The 14629-nt window shown below is 37.3% G+C and overlaps 1 protein-coding gene across 7 annotated transcripts in view; it reads right to left on the bottom strand.

The window, feature by feature from the left end:
• Positions 1 to 705: 705 nt before the first annotated feature.
• The window catches only part of PAM (peptidylglycine alpha-amidating monooxygenase), a 119445-nt gene continuing 105521 nt past the window's right edge, over positions 706 to 14629 (bottom strand). For 4 of the 7 annotated variants that reach the window (XM_050328376.1, XM_050328377.1, XM_050328375.1 and 1 more), the window contains 10 exons: positions 14051 to 14167; positions 13469 to 13541; positions 11975 to 12182; positions 11121 to 11321; positions 8687 to 8805; positions 7240 to 7339; positions 5849 to 5902; positions 3376 to 3582; positions 2275 to 2331; positions 706 to 1522 (listed from right to left, as the gene is read on the bottom strand). In XM_050328376.1, the coding sequence (XP_050184333.1) occupies positions 1341 to 1522; positions 2275 to 2331; positions 3376 to 3582; positions 5849 to 5902; positions 7240 to 7339; positions 8687 to 8805; positions 11121 to 11321; positions 11975 to 12182; positions 13469 to 13541; positions 14051 to 14167 (1318 nt within the window). In that variant the 3' untranslated portion in view covers positions 706 to 1340. The remainder of the gene's footprint in view (positions 1523 to 2274; positions 2332 to 3375; positions 3583 to 5848; positions 5903 to 7239; positions 7340 to 8686; positions 8806 to 11120; positions 11322 to 11974; positions 12183 to 13468; positions 13542 to 14050; positions 14168 to 14629) is intronic. The other 3 variants (XM_050328378.1, XM_050328379.1, XM_050328380.1) reach the window with 3 other exon arrangements.

Genomic DNA, 14629 nt, shown 5'->3' with positions numbered 1-14629 from the left:
CAATAGCTTATTACAGCACCTGCAAGATGGTAATGAAAACTGTTTCATAAAACCCTGTGGCAATTACAGCTATGTACAGTCTGCCCATAATAGAGGTTTAAAAGGACATTAATTATGCTCTGATCCTCGAACTAGACTGATTAGTCATGGTGACGTACACAGTGATTCACGCTCCAGATGACTCATACAGACAGGGTAATTATGGAGCAGGACTTCCATAAGTCTCTCTTCTTTCTCTTCAGTGAGAAAGCTCATTATAGGGCTGAGGGCTCCTGTTGTATGAATGAAAAAGGAAGTGTGGAGAAAAAAGAAAATCAGTACTTCCAATCAGATATTAGATGCCTACCCTGGCTAATTTGCATATTTAATTTGAGACACAGGTTACCTCTTAGCTGTGACCATGTTTTATTAAGCAAATACCCTGCAGTTTTTTTATACAAATAAAATTCCTCTTTAAATGTTTAAGCTTGACTTTGTACATGTATGTAGATTATTTGTCTGAAAAAAAACCCAAAAAAACCCAAAAAACCAACCAAAAAAAATGCCTTTGTGACATAGCAAAATATTTCTTCAGCTTCCATACAAAATAGCATTTTTTTTTCTCTGCTGGTAGAACACATTAAAATTTTTACTGTATTAAGTGGTCTGTGTAACTTTTACAAAAGTTGGATAAAAAAAAAAAAATCCAAAGTACACTCCAACAGCTAATGCTCTGCGAATACTTTATTACACAAATTACATTCAGCTTCTGAAAATAGTGTTCTGACAGTGATACAATCTAAAAATAAGACATTCCAGAAACACATCAAGTTAGGAAGAAGAAAAAATTAAATAGAGACTTTTTTCTTTCCTTCAATGCAATATAATGTTAGTGATTTTAAAAAAATAGAAGAAGACTTAGCAGCTTCATTTTCTTGTGGCACTGTATTTTCTCTGTACTGCAACAGGTTAAGGACATTGAAGAGGAAAGGCACAAAACAGAAATTGGCAACTGAATAATTAAGGGAAAAATATTTTGATGAAGCAGATAGTAAGACTTATTTACAAGATCCCCATATTTGATGATAAAATACTACTGCTTTAAATCAGTCCTGCAATTAGAAGACTTTGCTTTATTAAGATGTTCACATAAAAACCAACAGCACTGAGATGGAACTTCCATACACTCCTCCACTTAAAAAATATAACCAAAACCGAACAAAACTTAAAGGAACCAGTGTAAAGCCCCACAGAGACTAGGACAGTTTACAATTAAATACACAAAATCTTAAACGTGCTCAAGGGAAAAAGAATCTGACATTCTGGGTTGAATTATATAATGGAGAACTCAAAGGCTGGTTTCAGGATGATGAAGGTGCTGGTGGGGGTGGAGATGCTGAACACTCTTCCTCGGAATCTGTACCATCATCTTCGTCTTTCTCTTGATCACTCCCCTCCGTGCTCAGTCGGTCAAATCCTTTTCGGCTGTAGCCTTTGTGACTTGCAAAGAAGTTCCCAAGGTTAATGCCACCCCCACCTTTCCCTGTGGAAAGGAAAGGCTTTATTACAAAGTTTGTAGGAGGGGAATCAAAATCTATCTACTAATTTAACAGTATAGTGGTGGTTATTTTAAGTGTCCTTCCAGAAAGTGTTTTTAAAGATCAGCACGATTCACAAAAACTAAGTGTAGATATCACGAAACAAGAAGGAAATTCATATTTGAAGTAGAAGTTTCAAACTATTTCTTTCAGCATCTATTGTTTCATTAAGTCTTTACAGAGACTACAGGTGTTCCCGCTTGTTTGCCTGTAGTCTCAGAATGCTTCATTTCATTCACCAGATCCACGATAGAATCACAGAATCATAGAATCATGGGTTGGAAAGATGGGTTGGAAAGGACCTCTGAGATCATCAAGTTCAACCCTTGATCCACAACCACCATAGTTACTAGACTATGGCACTAAGTGCCACATCTAGTCTCAAACACCTCCAGGGAGGGAGAATCCACCACCTCCCTGGGCAGCCCATTCCTATGCTTGATTACCCTCTCTGTAAAGAATTTCTTCCTGGAATTTCCTCATTATAGCCACCTCTCTTCCACTGCTAGTGACACACCTTCTTTGGTGGGCAGATAATGACAGATTAAAGGTGTTGTAAAAGATATTTCCAAAACACACCTGACCTTTGCTCACAATCCTTCCTCTGAAAAAGTTCCTCAAATCTGTTATTAAACATGAAAACAGAAAATAGCCTCCAGTTACTGCATTTTAGAAGATCTTCAGCGATGAGACTTACCTCTGAGTCTGCCTAAAATTCTGCCTGAACTTGAATCAAGTTTGTGTTCCCCATCAGCTGAAAAATAAGGTAAATTTCAAAAATAAGCTAATCTCCCCAATATACTCTGATTAAATAATTATCTGTATTTTCCGATACAAAGCATAGACATTCAAACAAATCAATCAGCAGCTCTAAGTGGCAGTACTGCAGTAGTCTAGACTGTTAGCATATTTGATGTGCTATTTAGCACAATTGATATGCTAAACATCTTTGAATACAAAAAGTCAGGAAGGTGCACACTGAAATTTTCAAATAAAATACATGAAATTCAGTTGCACAGCCTTGTTAGATTGCTGAACTATTGCTGAATTGCCTACTCTGTCACAGTAGGTCCTGACCAGTGGCAGAACTGTGTTATTTGTCTTTTACATGTACATTTTCTTCTCTGGATGAAACTGTCTTGATAAAACAATTCTGTGATACAAAAAGTAAGTGTAGTGATCAAACTTTTATTGCAATTTACCAGTTTATGAAAAATGTTATTTTACAATATGAATTAAGAACAAATTTACACAGCTTATAAGTACCAACTAAAGCTGTGGGAGCAATGGATGAAGGTGCACTATGGAAACATGTCTGACTCACAAAGTGCACTAGGTAGTAGTGAACAATAATATATACTCTCTTGTAAATGTTATCTGTTTGCATTTTATTTATACCTACGTAATACCCATGGAGCCTTTTGTTCTCAGCAACTCCAATATCCCACACTAAAAAAATCAAACTATGCTCAGAGTATTAAAATTTATGTATTCTGGACAATATAACAGAATACATGCTCTCAGGTGTTTCTGAGATAGCAATTTCTGGCTTGACACCAATTACAGGTTTTGATACATGTTCTGAAGAGGTGGTGGCTTGAGATGCACTACTAAATGCACAGAGGTATGCAGGTGCTGTGTGCATGTTTCTTAGTTCACATGCAACAACACTGCAGTTGTTTAGGAGGGTGAAGAGACAGTAACATTCTCTATTCACACCACCATCCCTCAGTGTTCAGCAAATGTTTTCAACTGGAATAATAAAAGTCTGTTCTCAAAAACAGTTGCTCACACTTACCTCCATAGACAGTTGTCTTCCTCCACCGAATAAATACTAAAATTGCCAGCAGGACAACAACAGGGATAATTAGAAGAGTTGTAATAAGGACAAAGGAAACTCCAGTGCTACTGGTCTGTTGGACCAAGGGTTGTTTATGCGTCTCCTTTAGAGGATCTGTTGATTCTGGTTTGTTTTTCAATCTCGCTTCTACAACCGTTTCTGATTCTTTAAAAAGAAAACAATTTCTGTATGTAATCCATATGCATCAAGCAACACAGAATAAGGCACTACAGGAAAGATCAAGCTAGTCGAGTAAGTGTTGAGTAACAAGGAAACAAAAGACAAACTCTTAAGGAGACATTTTTGGCTCTTGGTCTTGTTATCCCAAATATAAGGCAGGGAGAGTCTGAATGATACCACTCACTAGCAAAGATTCCCTCCCCTTTTCTCAAATGGGGAAAGGAGAGGTGTCAGAGAGAGTTTTGTCTTAAAAAGCATCCATCATTTAAAACACAGGAAATTCCCCCAAAGATCTACTTCTGCAAATACGTGTGTGGTGTAGTATCAATTAAATATCTCCTTTTGATAATAACACTCCCATTAAAAATATGGAAAGTCAGTATATACTGTATTATCATACATGGAAAGGAAAAGTTTAAAGTTCTTTTTTAATAAAACTGTGGCATAGGGTTAAATTTTCACCACTGTTATATCTCGTGAAAGAACTTTGGTTCTGGAGAGCTCCTGAACACTGTATCCAGTCAGTCCTGACTAATTTGTTAACTCTCCACCTACAAGGAGAAAAACTATTTCAGGAAAAACCTTTATGCTGTTTTATGTGTGTATCACACACTTTGTGATAACTTTTAGTGAGTAAAACAGCCCAGCTACATATTTTGATGTCGGACTGAACAGCATTTCTTAACAAGCAGCTGCATCACAAACATACTCTGAATCCAATCTGTTTTGGTTCTGTATCAAAATTAAAATGAAGCTCTATTCTGACAGAATAGCAAACCTTCAATTTATGCTCAACACCAATGCAACTATAACATTATCACTGTTATTATGAGTACAAAGATAACAATGATACAGTGAAAACACACTGTCTGTTCAACTAGTAGTTGCAGTCAAGGAAAATTTTCCTCCACCATCTTAGGCAAATCTATGGTTCTCCGCATATTTTCCCCCATGTCACATATATACAAGTATTAGTAACAGTCTGTCAACCAGGATACTGTGAAAGTGCAGGCCACTTCTCATTTATTAAGCAGAGGATGATACAAAGTCCATTGGCTCTTTTCTTCCAGTGGAGTTGAAGGACGTTAATTTCAGCCTACCTACCCTAATCAGTTTTAATTGTTACTTAAAAACTTTTTCTGACCCTGGTGATACTATTGCATCTTTAATCTAAGATATTAGGAGGGTCAGTTAAAGAAGGCGAAAAAAGCATTAATATATCCCTGGATTATACAGTATGCTGTAATGCCAGCACTTCTCTCTTGAGTGCTTCAGTGGGCTCACAACAGAGATAAAATAAAAAGGTAACAGTTTTGGCAGTAAGGATTTCATTGTTTCATAATGTTAGCCTTCCTGATTCTACTTTATTCTATATGCTTTCAATTGGCAATTGTGATCTTTTGGTCCCTTCCTGTGTCCGCATATACATGGCTAAAGCAAACTACAAAAGCTCTGAATTTAACCAAAGAAAACTAGTTAAGAACGTTTGAACATTTTATAAATAGTACCATAGCCTGGTACTGGTTTTCTGAAAGGCAAATGAACTTCTGTTTTTCAACATAAAAGACCTACATAACAGAACACAAATGGCTGAAATTACTTTTCAATTCCGTGAATTGATATTTTACATCCATATTTCTTTATCTCCTTACATAGTTTCTACATGGTTTTATTTTCATTTTGCCTTTTTTTTGCTTTAGTTTTCATGCAGATAAATTAGAAAAAAAAAAGTATGGTAAATCTATGGTAACAAATCTAAATAGAAAAAATGGTATTTCTTGACTTATGGTGTGATTGGCAAGGCTGTGTACTGAAAGACTATACAGAAAGATAAACCAATTGCCATTTCAAAAACCCCTTTTTCAGTGGTTGAGGGTTGTGGAGCAGGGGAGAGGGTGATGTAGAGTAACTATCACAGTTATATTTTAGGGCTATTTCTGCATCTAAGGCAGCTGCCACAGATACCAATCTGGACCATACTAGATGGTGGTATAGAATTAATCCACCAGTTAAATTTTTATCTTAGTATTTGTGAAGCACTTGTCATCACCGAAAATGAAATGTTTAGATTGGCTGTAAAATGGCATCTACCAGGTAACACTGTTACAAGCTGCTTTCCAGTGCCTTCTATGCCAGCTCACAAAAACAGAACAGTCAGACAGTTAGCATTCTTCCCCTCCAACTTGGCAGAAGCAGCCCTAGTCTCTGTGAACACACTCGTTCCTTCATTTCCATTATGATTCAGACTAACCTTTTATTTCCTGTACCTCAATACCAGCCTTTTTAACTGACCGATGTTCCATTTCTGTAAAACAAAATCATTCTTCAGGACAACTGCCATTTCAGAAGGACACTCAGTGACATTTTTTTGCTAGCTTTCTCAAAGGTACAGCACAATCCTACAGTAAACAATCCCATCAGCACCAGGGAGAGTCAATATAAACCACTCAATAGCTCAAAGCCATAGGAAAAGAAGAAAGACCTTGATTCATGAAAGGTGCTTGCAATAATCTACTCTTAGCCACAGAGAGATTTTATGGGTATGTCTTAAGGTTCAGGAATTCCCACAAAAATAAAACTGTTCATTATAATCAAAATCATAATGGATTAAAGGCTGGTTGAATTCAGGCTTCTTAGCTACTGCAGTTTTATACTGCAGCAAAAACTAAAATGAAAATTATATACAAGGACTTCTGTTGCCTAACCTGTAACAGTTCCATGATTTTTATATTCTCATGTTTCTTTGAATAAAAGCCTAGGAGTGTTGTTGTTCAGTTTACTAGATGTGGAAAAAACCATATCCAATCAGAATTACAATTTATCTGGTCCAGTCTCCTGTTATTAAGTGCAGCTGATACCAGATGCCCCAAAGGAAAATCCATGAATTATAAACAGACAAATATGGAATAACTAGTTTAGTCATTTATAGCAACAGATTCATACTGGATGACTAACATCCTGAAGCCTAAGGCTTTATCTCTCTCATACATTTTTTTATCCCATATAATATAGCAGTGGAATATATTTTTATTTCTGTAAAACATATAACCCCTCTCTGAATTCTACTAAATTGATGTCTGACTAATCAGGTCCCTCTCCCTGAAGTCAGGCTGCTTGCCTTAGGGGTTACCAGATTAACACTGGCAAACGTTTCCTCTGTGTGGAAACAGGACTTCAAATTATACTAGATTAATTTTCTAATTATAAGTACTCCCAATGAAATGAATATAAATTTTAAGTTGACTTGTGTCTTTACTTCATCCCTTGAGAGTTTTCTATATGATAACCTCAAAGGAAGCAGCTGAACTCCAAGCAAATATATACTGAAATTACCAAAATGTTTTTGTTTAAGCGGTTACTGATGTGATAAGGGATAGATCTAGCATGAGGCAAATGCATTTTCATTCCTTCTGTGACAAACAAACCCATGTGCTTGGGACTCTTTGTCAGAGCAGCAGTGCTGAGGGGTGGTCTTTTAATGAAAACTGAGCAGCAGCACACAACTTCTGCAGGCAGAGTGTGTAGTGTAACTAAATCACTGTCACTAAGCCACCAGGTTCTTGGCCAGTGACACCAGGTAAGTGGTACTAACCCAAAGATACAAAATATGAAGCTGTGACATTAAGAACAAAAAGAACATACTTTCTGTTGATGCAAACTTCCACACTGCTCTGGCATGAACATCTCCAACGAACACTGTTCTGTCTTCTGAAGCAACAATATCATGTGGCATCTCAAAGCTCTGTGAAGACAAGCAGTCACAGGTCACCTGTAAGTGTCTACATGCTCATGACGCCTCCTTAAGCCTGAACTCGAGACTGCTCATATTCATCCTTCCTTAGACTGGAAAATGCAGCAGGCGCTGGTGTGGAGGCCTAACATACGTGAACGGAGAGGCATTCCATTCCTATTGAATGATTGCATTCTCCAGGGATAAAGACATGGAGATTATTTGATGTACTGATGCTAAAAAAATTTCTATTTTAATTATATTTCTATTCATAATATTGCACTCAGTTTTATCCTGTGACATATATTTTCAAAAATAATCTTGGTTTGAAGCCCACATATTTAGTTTTTGTTGGAGTTTATATGCAACACAGCTATTTGCTACATACTCAGAAAAAATAACTCTCAGTAATATAATTTAAAACTGGACTGCAAATAAAGAGGGTATGTGTTACCCACAAGTGGGAATATTAACAATGATTCTTTAGTCTAAGAGCATATATGAAAAAGGGGCTAAAAAACCCCATAATTTTTATGTACAATATTTAGCCTTAACTTGCACACCAGTATTCTGTAAAAAAGGGATGTAACCACAGAGTTGCATATTATTATTGCTTAGGAATATGCTCTATTTTTTGACAAATTACTAATATCTAAATATATGCGTATTTCAATTCCTTCATTATTCTCTTAAATTAGCTTTTAAGAATGCCTGGCAGCAATTAAATAGGCTTATCCTGACTGAAGACATTATCTGTAGGAATCATCTTGAGGGTATATAATTTTCAAATGTGTACCATATGTAGAAACAAAGACTCAAAACTCTAGCGTCTTTATTAAATTAGTATTATAAAAAATTCCTTTTGAATAATAATAATATAAATAATGGCCAGTCTTCGCGAGCGAAGATCCGGGGAAGGTCTTTACACCTTCCAGCCTGCGCATTGGATTTTTAGGTGAGACACAGTGTGCGCGGAACTGAGCCCACCCTTTAATCCTAAGGTTCATCTGCCGGGGCCAAGCGAGCTTGGACGGTGGCAGCGAGGTCCTTAGGACGTAGGTGGGTTGCCTTTAAGGGCTAATGAGCCCCACCTGCCCGGGAGTGGCCCTGACCGGGAATCGAACCCGGGTCTCCGCGGTGATAGCGCCGCGCCCTTACCACTAGACCACCAGGGGCTCCTCCTTTTGAATACCTTATATTATAAAACACCTTATTTCCTGCAGTAGTCTTACGAAAATTGGAAAAGTTCTTATCTATATAACTATATTTTTTATATATATATATATAACATTTTTATATACATATATATATATATATATATATATATATATGCAACAGGCACACTGTGTAATACTTTACCTTTCTAAGTGGAATGAAAGAAGCAATTATTTCTCCAGTAGAGAAGTTCATCACAAATCCTTGCACTGGTTCTGCCTCTCCAGGATAAGGCATTCCATTAACTGCGAAGAGGAGACCACCTGCAACAACATACACTTGCCTTAGACCCCACACACAGCAAACTGCACTGAAGATGAACTGTAATAGTTTAGATGAAAAAGAAACAGAAATGTAACTCAACAGGAAAATAAACTACCAGAGGAAAGATAAGTGAGTATAACAGTTAAAAGTCTGGCATTTAAGAGAGTCCAAATGAGAATAAGCAAAGCAAAATTTTACAGATTGGTTAAATGTACAAAGAATGTGAAAGTGTTAAAAAATAATTTGAAGAATATTTTACTAAGGATGGTTGATCTGATAGGTGAAAGTTCTTTCAATGCATCAAAAGCAGAAAGTCAGCTTGGGAATCAGTGGGACCACAAGAGGAAAAGGTGTGAAAAGGGGGACTCGGGAAGTCAGGGCCTGTGGCAAAGAAGCTGGTTTTGGTAGGTTTCTTTCTGTTTAATATGTTGTGAAGATTATGACAGTCTTTTTTTTTCCTAGCAAAGAGGTCAGAGGAGCCAGCTCAACTGGAAGAACATATGCGAACGGTGTTAGACAAGTTGGAGGTTAATAATTCACCAGGTTTAGATGGCATTTTCCCAAATTCAAAAGGAAGCCAAATGTGAAATCACAGACCTCAGGCCAAATTAAGTAACCCAGGACTGCAAACAGCCACTCCTCCAGAAGACTAACAGACTGCTGAATTAATGCTCACCTACTCAAAGGACTCAAAAGGGTGCCTGTTAACACACATTAACAATTCTGGCTTCCACCCCCAGTAAGATGGTAGAATCCATAAAGAAGAGTAAGATATGGGCAAAGGTGGCCTTCATAAACAAGCTGGTACAGCTTCTCTAAGGATTGTGCCTCAGCTCTGAACAGGGAGAAAAAGCACAGAGGTAAAGCAGATTCTGCAGTCATGCTTGGGTTTTCAGAAAACCCTTGGCAAGGTAGTGCATCAGAGGTTATTAATGAATGTGAGTTATCGCAGCTCTGAACAAAAGATCCATTAATGAACAGGAAGCAAAGAGCAGAGCTTACAGGCAGAGCTTATATAATTCTTCAGGACAGAGAAGTCTGAATAGTGTGATCTTGCAGGGATCAGAGTCAGAAACAATTTTATTCAATAGTCTTCATCAGTGACCAGAAAAATGGGATGAAAAATGCAATCAACCAGTCTGAGGAAGATACTGAGTTCTGTAGAGTAGGCAAAAGCTTGATACTGAGAAAGTCTGGAAAGACTTTTTATAAGTGAGTTGTCAAACAAATGGCAGAAGAGCTTCAGCAAAGACAAATATGAAGTGATTCTTTTGCAAAAAAAAAAAAAAAATTAAATCATGCCTATGTGATGTTTAAGCTTGGAACTGGCAGCTATAGCTCAGGAGAGACATCTCCAAGCCACCACTAAAACATTTCTGAAATCTCTGGCTCCATGTACAAAATTTCAATTGAATGTCTTATATCATGAGGAAGAGACTTAGGAATGGAGGGGACAGTTCTCCCACTATGCAAAAACTCAACATGCCCACATCTTGAGTACTGAGTGTTCTACTCTCTGCATCTCAAGGAGGTCCCAATGAAGCTGAAGATGCAAGAAGAGAAAGGCAACTACAATATTCAAGGGGCTGAAGCAATTAAATGCCTTCAGCAAATGGGAGGCACTAAGGTGGATGGGTTCTTTGGTTTGAAGAGGAAAAGTTGAAGAGGCACCAGATTTGGTGAGTGTGGAACTGTTATTCAACTCCCAAAATACTTGTATTGAGAAGCACTCAATGAAACTAAGTCACTTTTTTATATAAAAAAAAATAAATTGGGTAATGAACTTCTGGAGCCTGTAACCACAAAAGGCCAATGAGTCAGACAGTACAAGTCAGTTCAGAATGGGGTTAAGAAAACTCATGGGCAATAGCTCTATAGAAAGATGCTATGAAGACAAGGTCAGAGTCTACCTCCTAACACTGTTAAATAAAGGGCTTGTGGATGCATGCTGAGTAGGAGAGGAATGGAATTTTAAATGAATATTTTAAAATGTTATTTTTAGTAATAATATGCTATTATAACTAATTGACTGTGCAGTCACCAGGAACCAACAAGATCATCTACTTGTTGACATCACATTTAGGGAGTCTAATCAGTCATTTCTCAGAAGCAGAGATTATATGTAAGCTTCCCTCATCTGCAAGTAGGAAAACAGGTAGTTCTCAAATTTTCCATTGCATCAGGTCTAATTTGAAAGAGAATTAATATCTGTCCTAAGATAGCATGACAGCACTCTTCACAAAACAACACTGTATACTCTGACATCCTGGCACAAAGCAAATACTTGAAATCTGAAGAACAGGAAAAAGATTACCTGGAACATATGAAACTGCAAACAACTCCCTTCCAAACGATTTGTGTTTGATCTCTCTTGTGAACTCCCCAGTCTCTAATCTGAAGCACTGAATTCGACCATTTTCTCTGTCTGCAACGCACAGCTGACTGAAGTCAGGGATCAGGGCTAAGCTGTGGGGGATATGAAACTGTCCAGGTCTGGCTCTGCCTAGAGAAGTCTCTGCAATACAAAAGATCCAGGTTTGTGTTAAAGTATGCACTGAAATGATCAGTTTAGCTTAGAAACAGCAGAATGACAAATAAGGCAATATAGCATCAAGAAAAGACCAATGTCAGTTTGCTTTCTTCTCCAGCACTTTTACTGTTTTAGGTAGATAAATCATGGTAACCTACGGCACTTTCTTTGCAAATCCTGAGTTTATGAATTTGCTATTTCCCTATAATATTCAACATAGTTTAATGCCAGATACATAAATCTGAATCAAGCAGAAATGTAATTATTCATAAAACTTAAAATAGATGGAATCATGGCATAAATCTTGCAAAAATGATAAAGGCTTATATTATTTTATTAAATGTTTAAGAAAAAAATTAGTTTTGTGAAAGTCAGAACATTTTCTTGATAAAATAGGTCATGCCAGTGCTCATATTGAAAGCAAGCTAAAAAATCCCCAATTTTAATTTCAGTAAATATATAAGTACTAAAAGTAGCTGTATGAAGAGCCGAGAGAAATTCAGGTGGGGCCTGGAACGTATTTCAGTAATAGAAATCCATTAAAAAAATTAACAGTAATATCAGCAATCTTGTGGTTCATGATGAGTTCGTGGTATTTAACAGCAGTATGGGTAAAATGCCAAGAGCTTTGACTGTACCTTCTCCCCACTGCATCACGTACAGTCCATCTGGAGAGAACCGAATAATTCGGCTGTTACAGTAGCCATCAGAGACATAAATGCTGCCAGTGATTGGATCCACGGCCACATCAGTTGGTTGACAGAAATGATTTTTGTCACTTCCTGGTTGCAAAGCTACTCCCAAGGTCAGTAATGGTTCTTTGCCATCTGTTCCCAGTTTGAAAACCTTTTTTTTCAGTCAACAGGAAAAGAGAAGTTTCAGTTATGGAAGGTGAAATCTAAGAGGGATGACTGCCTAGGGAAAAATACCTACCACTGTGTATAAAGTAAATTTATATACCAAATATAATCTTAATATATTGACTATAATATATATTACCAGTTTGTCAATAGTGTTGATTCTAGAAAATTTCTGCTTAAAATATAATTTTCCTGTCATTACAAAGTAAATGAGTTAGTTTCAAATTCTACATTTAAGTACATTGTTAAGCAGAAGATGCAGAAAAACCCAGACAGGTCTTCACAGGCTTGAGAGGGGCCTATGTGAACCTTGTGAAGTTCAACGACACCAAATGCAATGTCCTGCACCTGTACTGGGGCAGCCCCAACCAAAAAATACAGGCTGGGCAGAGAATAGATTGAGAGGAGCCCTAAGAGAAGGTGTTGGTTGGCCAGAAACTCAACACGTGTTGGCAGTGTACACTTGCAGACCAGAAAGGCAACTCTGTCCTGGGCTGTATCCAAAGCAGTGTGGGCAGCAGGTCAAGGGAGGGGATTCTTTCCCTCTGCTCTGCTCAGGTGAGACTCCACCTGCAGGGCTATATCCAGCTCCAGGGCCCCAACAGAAATGTGCATAGATCTGCTGGAGCAGGTCCAATGAGGCCAGAAAGATGATCAGAGGGATGGAGCGCCTCTTGTCTAAGGACAGGCTGAGTTAGGGCTTTTCAACCTGGAGAAGAGAAGGCTTTGGGGAGACCTTATAGGACCATCCAGTACTTAAAGGGGCTCCTTCCACTCATCCAAAGACATCTAGAAAGGGACTTTTCACAAGGACGTGTAGGGACAGTACAAGGGGGAATGGCTTTAAACTGAAAGAGAGTAGATTTAGATTTGGTATCATGATGAAACTCTTTACTGTGAGGGTGGTGAGGCACTGGAACAGGCTGCCCAGAGGAATTGTGGATATCCCATCCCAGAAAGTGTTCAAGGACAGGTTGGACGGGGCTTTGAGCAATTTGGTCTAATGGATGGTGTGTGTGGAATGAGGTGAACTTTAAGAACCCTTCAACCCAGGTCATTCTATGATTCTATGATTTCTACATTCTATGTCCATGTAGCAAATGACACCACAGGACTATATTCCATTAAGTGCACAGGGGTGGATTTCTCCAGGCATATTGTTATTCTTAACAGGCTTAGATAAGCAATTTATGTTAAATCTCTAGGAAAACAAAAACTTTTTTTTTTTTCGTGAAATATTAAGGTCCTGGTACAAAAGCTTCAGAAACATACCTGATGAAGAGCTACATCAGTGACCCAGTAGTTACCATTTTTATCTATACTCAAACCATGTGGTAAATAAAATCTGCAAGCACAAATATAGAAGAACCTAGTTAAAATAATTTTTTGGAAGAAAACTGTACAGATATGAAGATTTCACTTTTTATCTACAGATCAAAAAATGCTGTACCAAATAACAACATTTAGTATTTAATGAAAAATAAAACTTTACAAGATAGAATTTTCTTGATAAGAGTGTCTCAGCTTGAAATTCAGTTGATTTCTGGCATCTTACTCAGGTTACCTTGGCATCTATGAGGACAGTGTACAATACTCATGAGCTCTGCATTTCTGTTATCTGGCTGGTATATTAAATTGCATGAATTACTAGAAAGAAGAGGTGGTAAAGGTGGGAAATTACTTCTATTAGTTGCTGATTTTATAATTAATATTTATTTATTTATTTAAATAAACTCAGAGGCTATAATTGTACAGTGTAATATAAACCACATGAAAATGGGTTTAGGAACTCTTTGATGTAAAATATACAGAGATATTAGTTCAATTAATAAAAGCAAAAAAAGCCAAACTTACAGACTTTTGCCTGTGGAATGGAGCAGTTTTGCATTACTTGGATTCAGCACAAGAATTGTGTTCTGTTCAATTGGTCCAAGACCTCTTTGCTGATAAACAAACTTGCTGTCAAAAGAACTACACAGAAACAGTGGAATAGAAAGCCAGCATTAGAAAAATACACATCCAACTTATGAAAGCCGAGTTTTGTAGTTCAATTCCAGTGGGGGGTTACTGGGTTATTTTTTTCCTTAAATATAAGCCTTATTACATCACTCTACGATTGTAAGAGTTGATAGTGTTGTATGTCTGCATTTCCTACTGGGCTATGACTCCCAAACTAAAGGAGCAATGAATCAACACAGCAAGAATTAAGAAAGTCAACAATTAAACCCCCTCTTCTTCTTTCCTTTTTTTTTTTTTTGATTCTTTGCCATGGCAAACCAGAAATGGGAAATCCAACCATGTAGCCTAAGAAAAAAAATATAACTCACAACAAAGGCATAAATGCCAGTAAAACTGGGTATACTTTGTACCATCTAAGGCAATGTGTACCTGTTTGTGTGTTTTTTGCTTTTTCTTTTTCAAACACAGTTCAAC

This window comes from Myiozetetes cayanensis, unplaced genomic scaffold, assembly GCF_022539395.1.
Source record: "Myiozetetes cayanensis isolate MyiCay16 unplaced genomic scaffold, myiCay2020 scf4, whole genome shotgun sequence".
In the NCBI taxonomy this organism is placed as follows: domain Eukaryota; kingdom Metazoa; phylum Chordata; class Aves; order Passeriformes; family Tyrannidae; genus Myiozetetes; species Myiozetetes cayanensis.
Note: the sequence above shows the minus strand (reverse complement) of the source record. Positions and strands in the feature narration are given on the sequence as shown.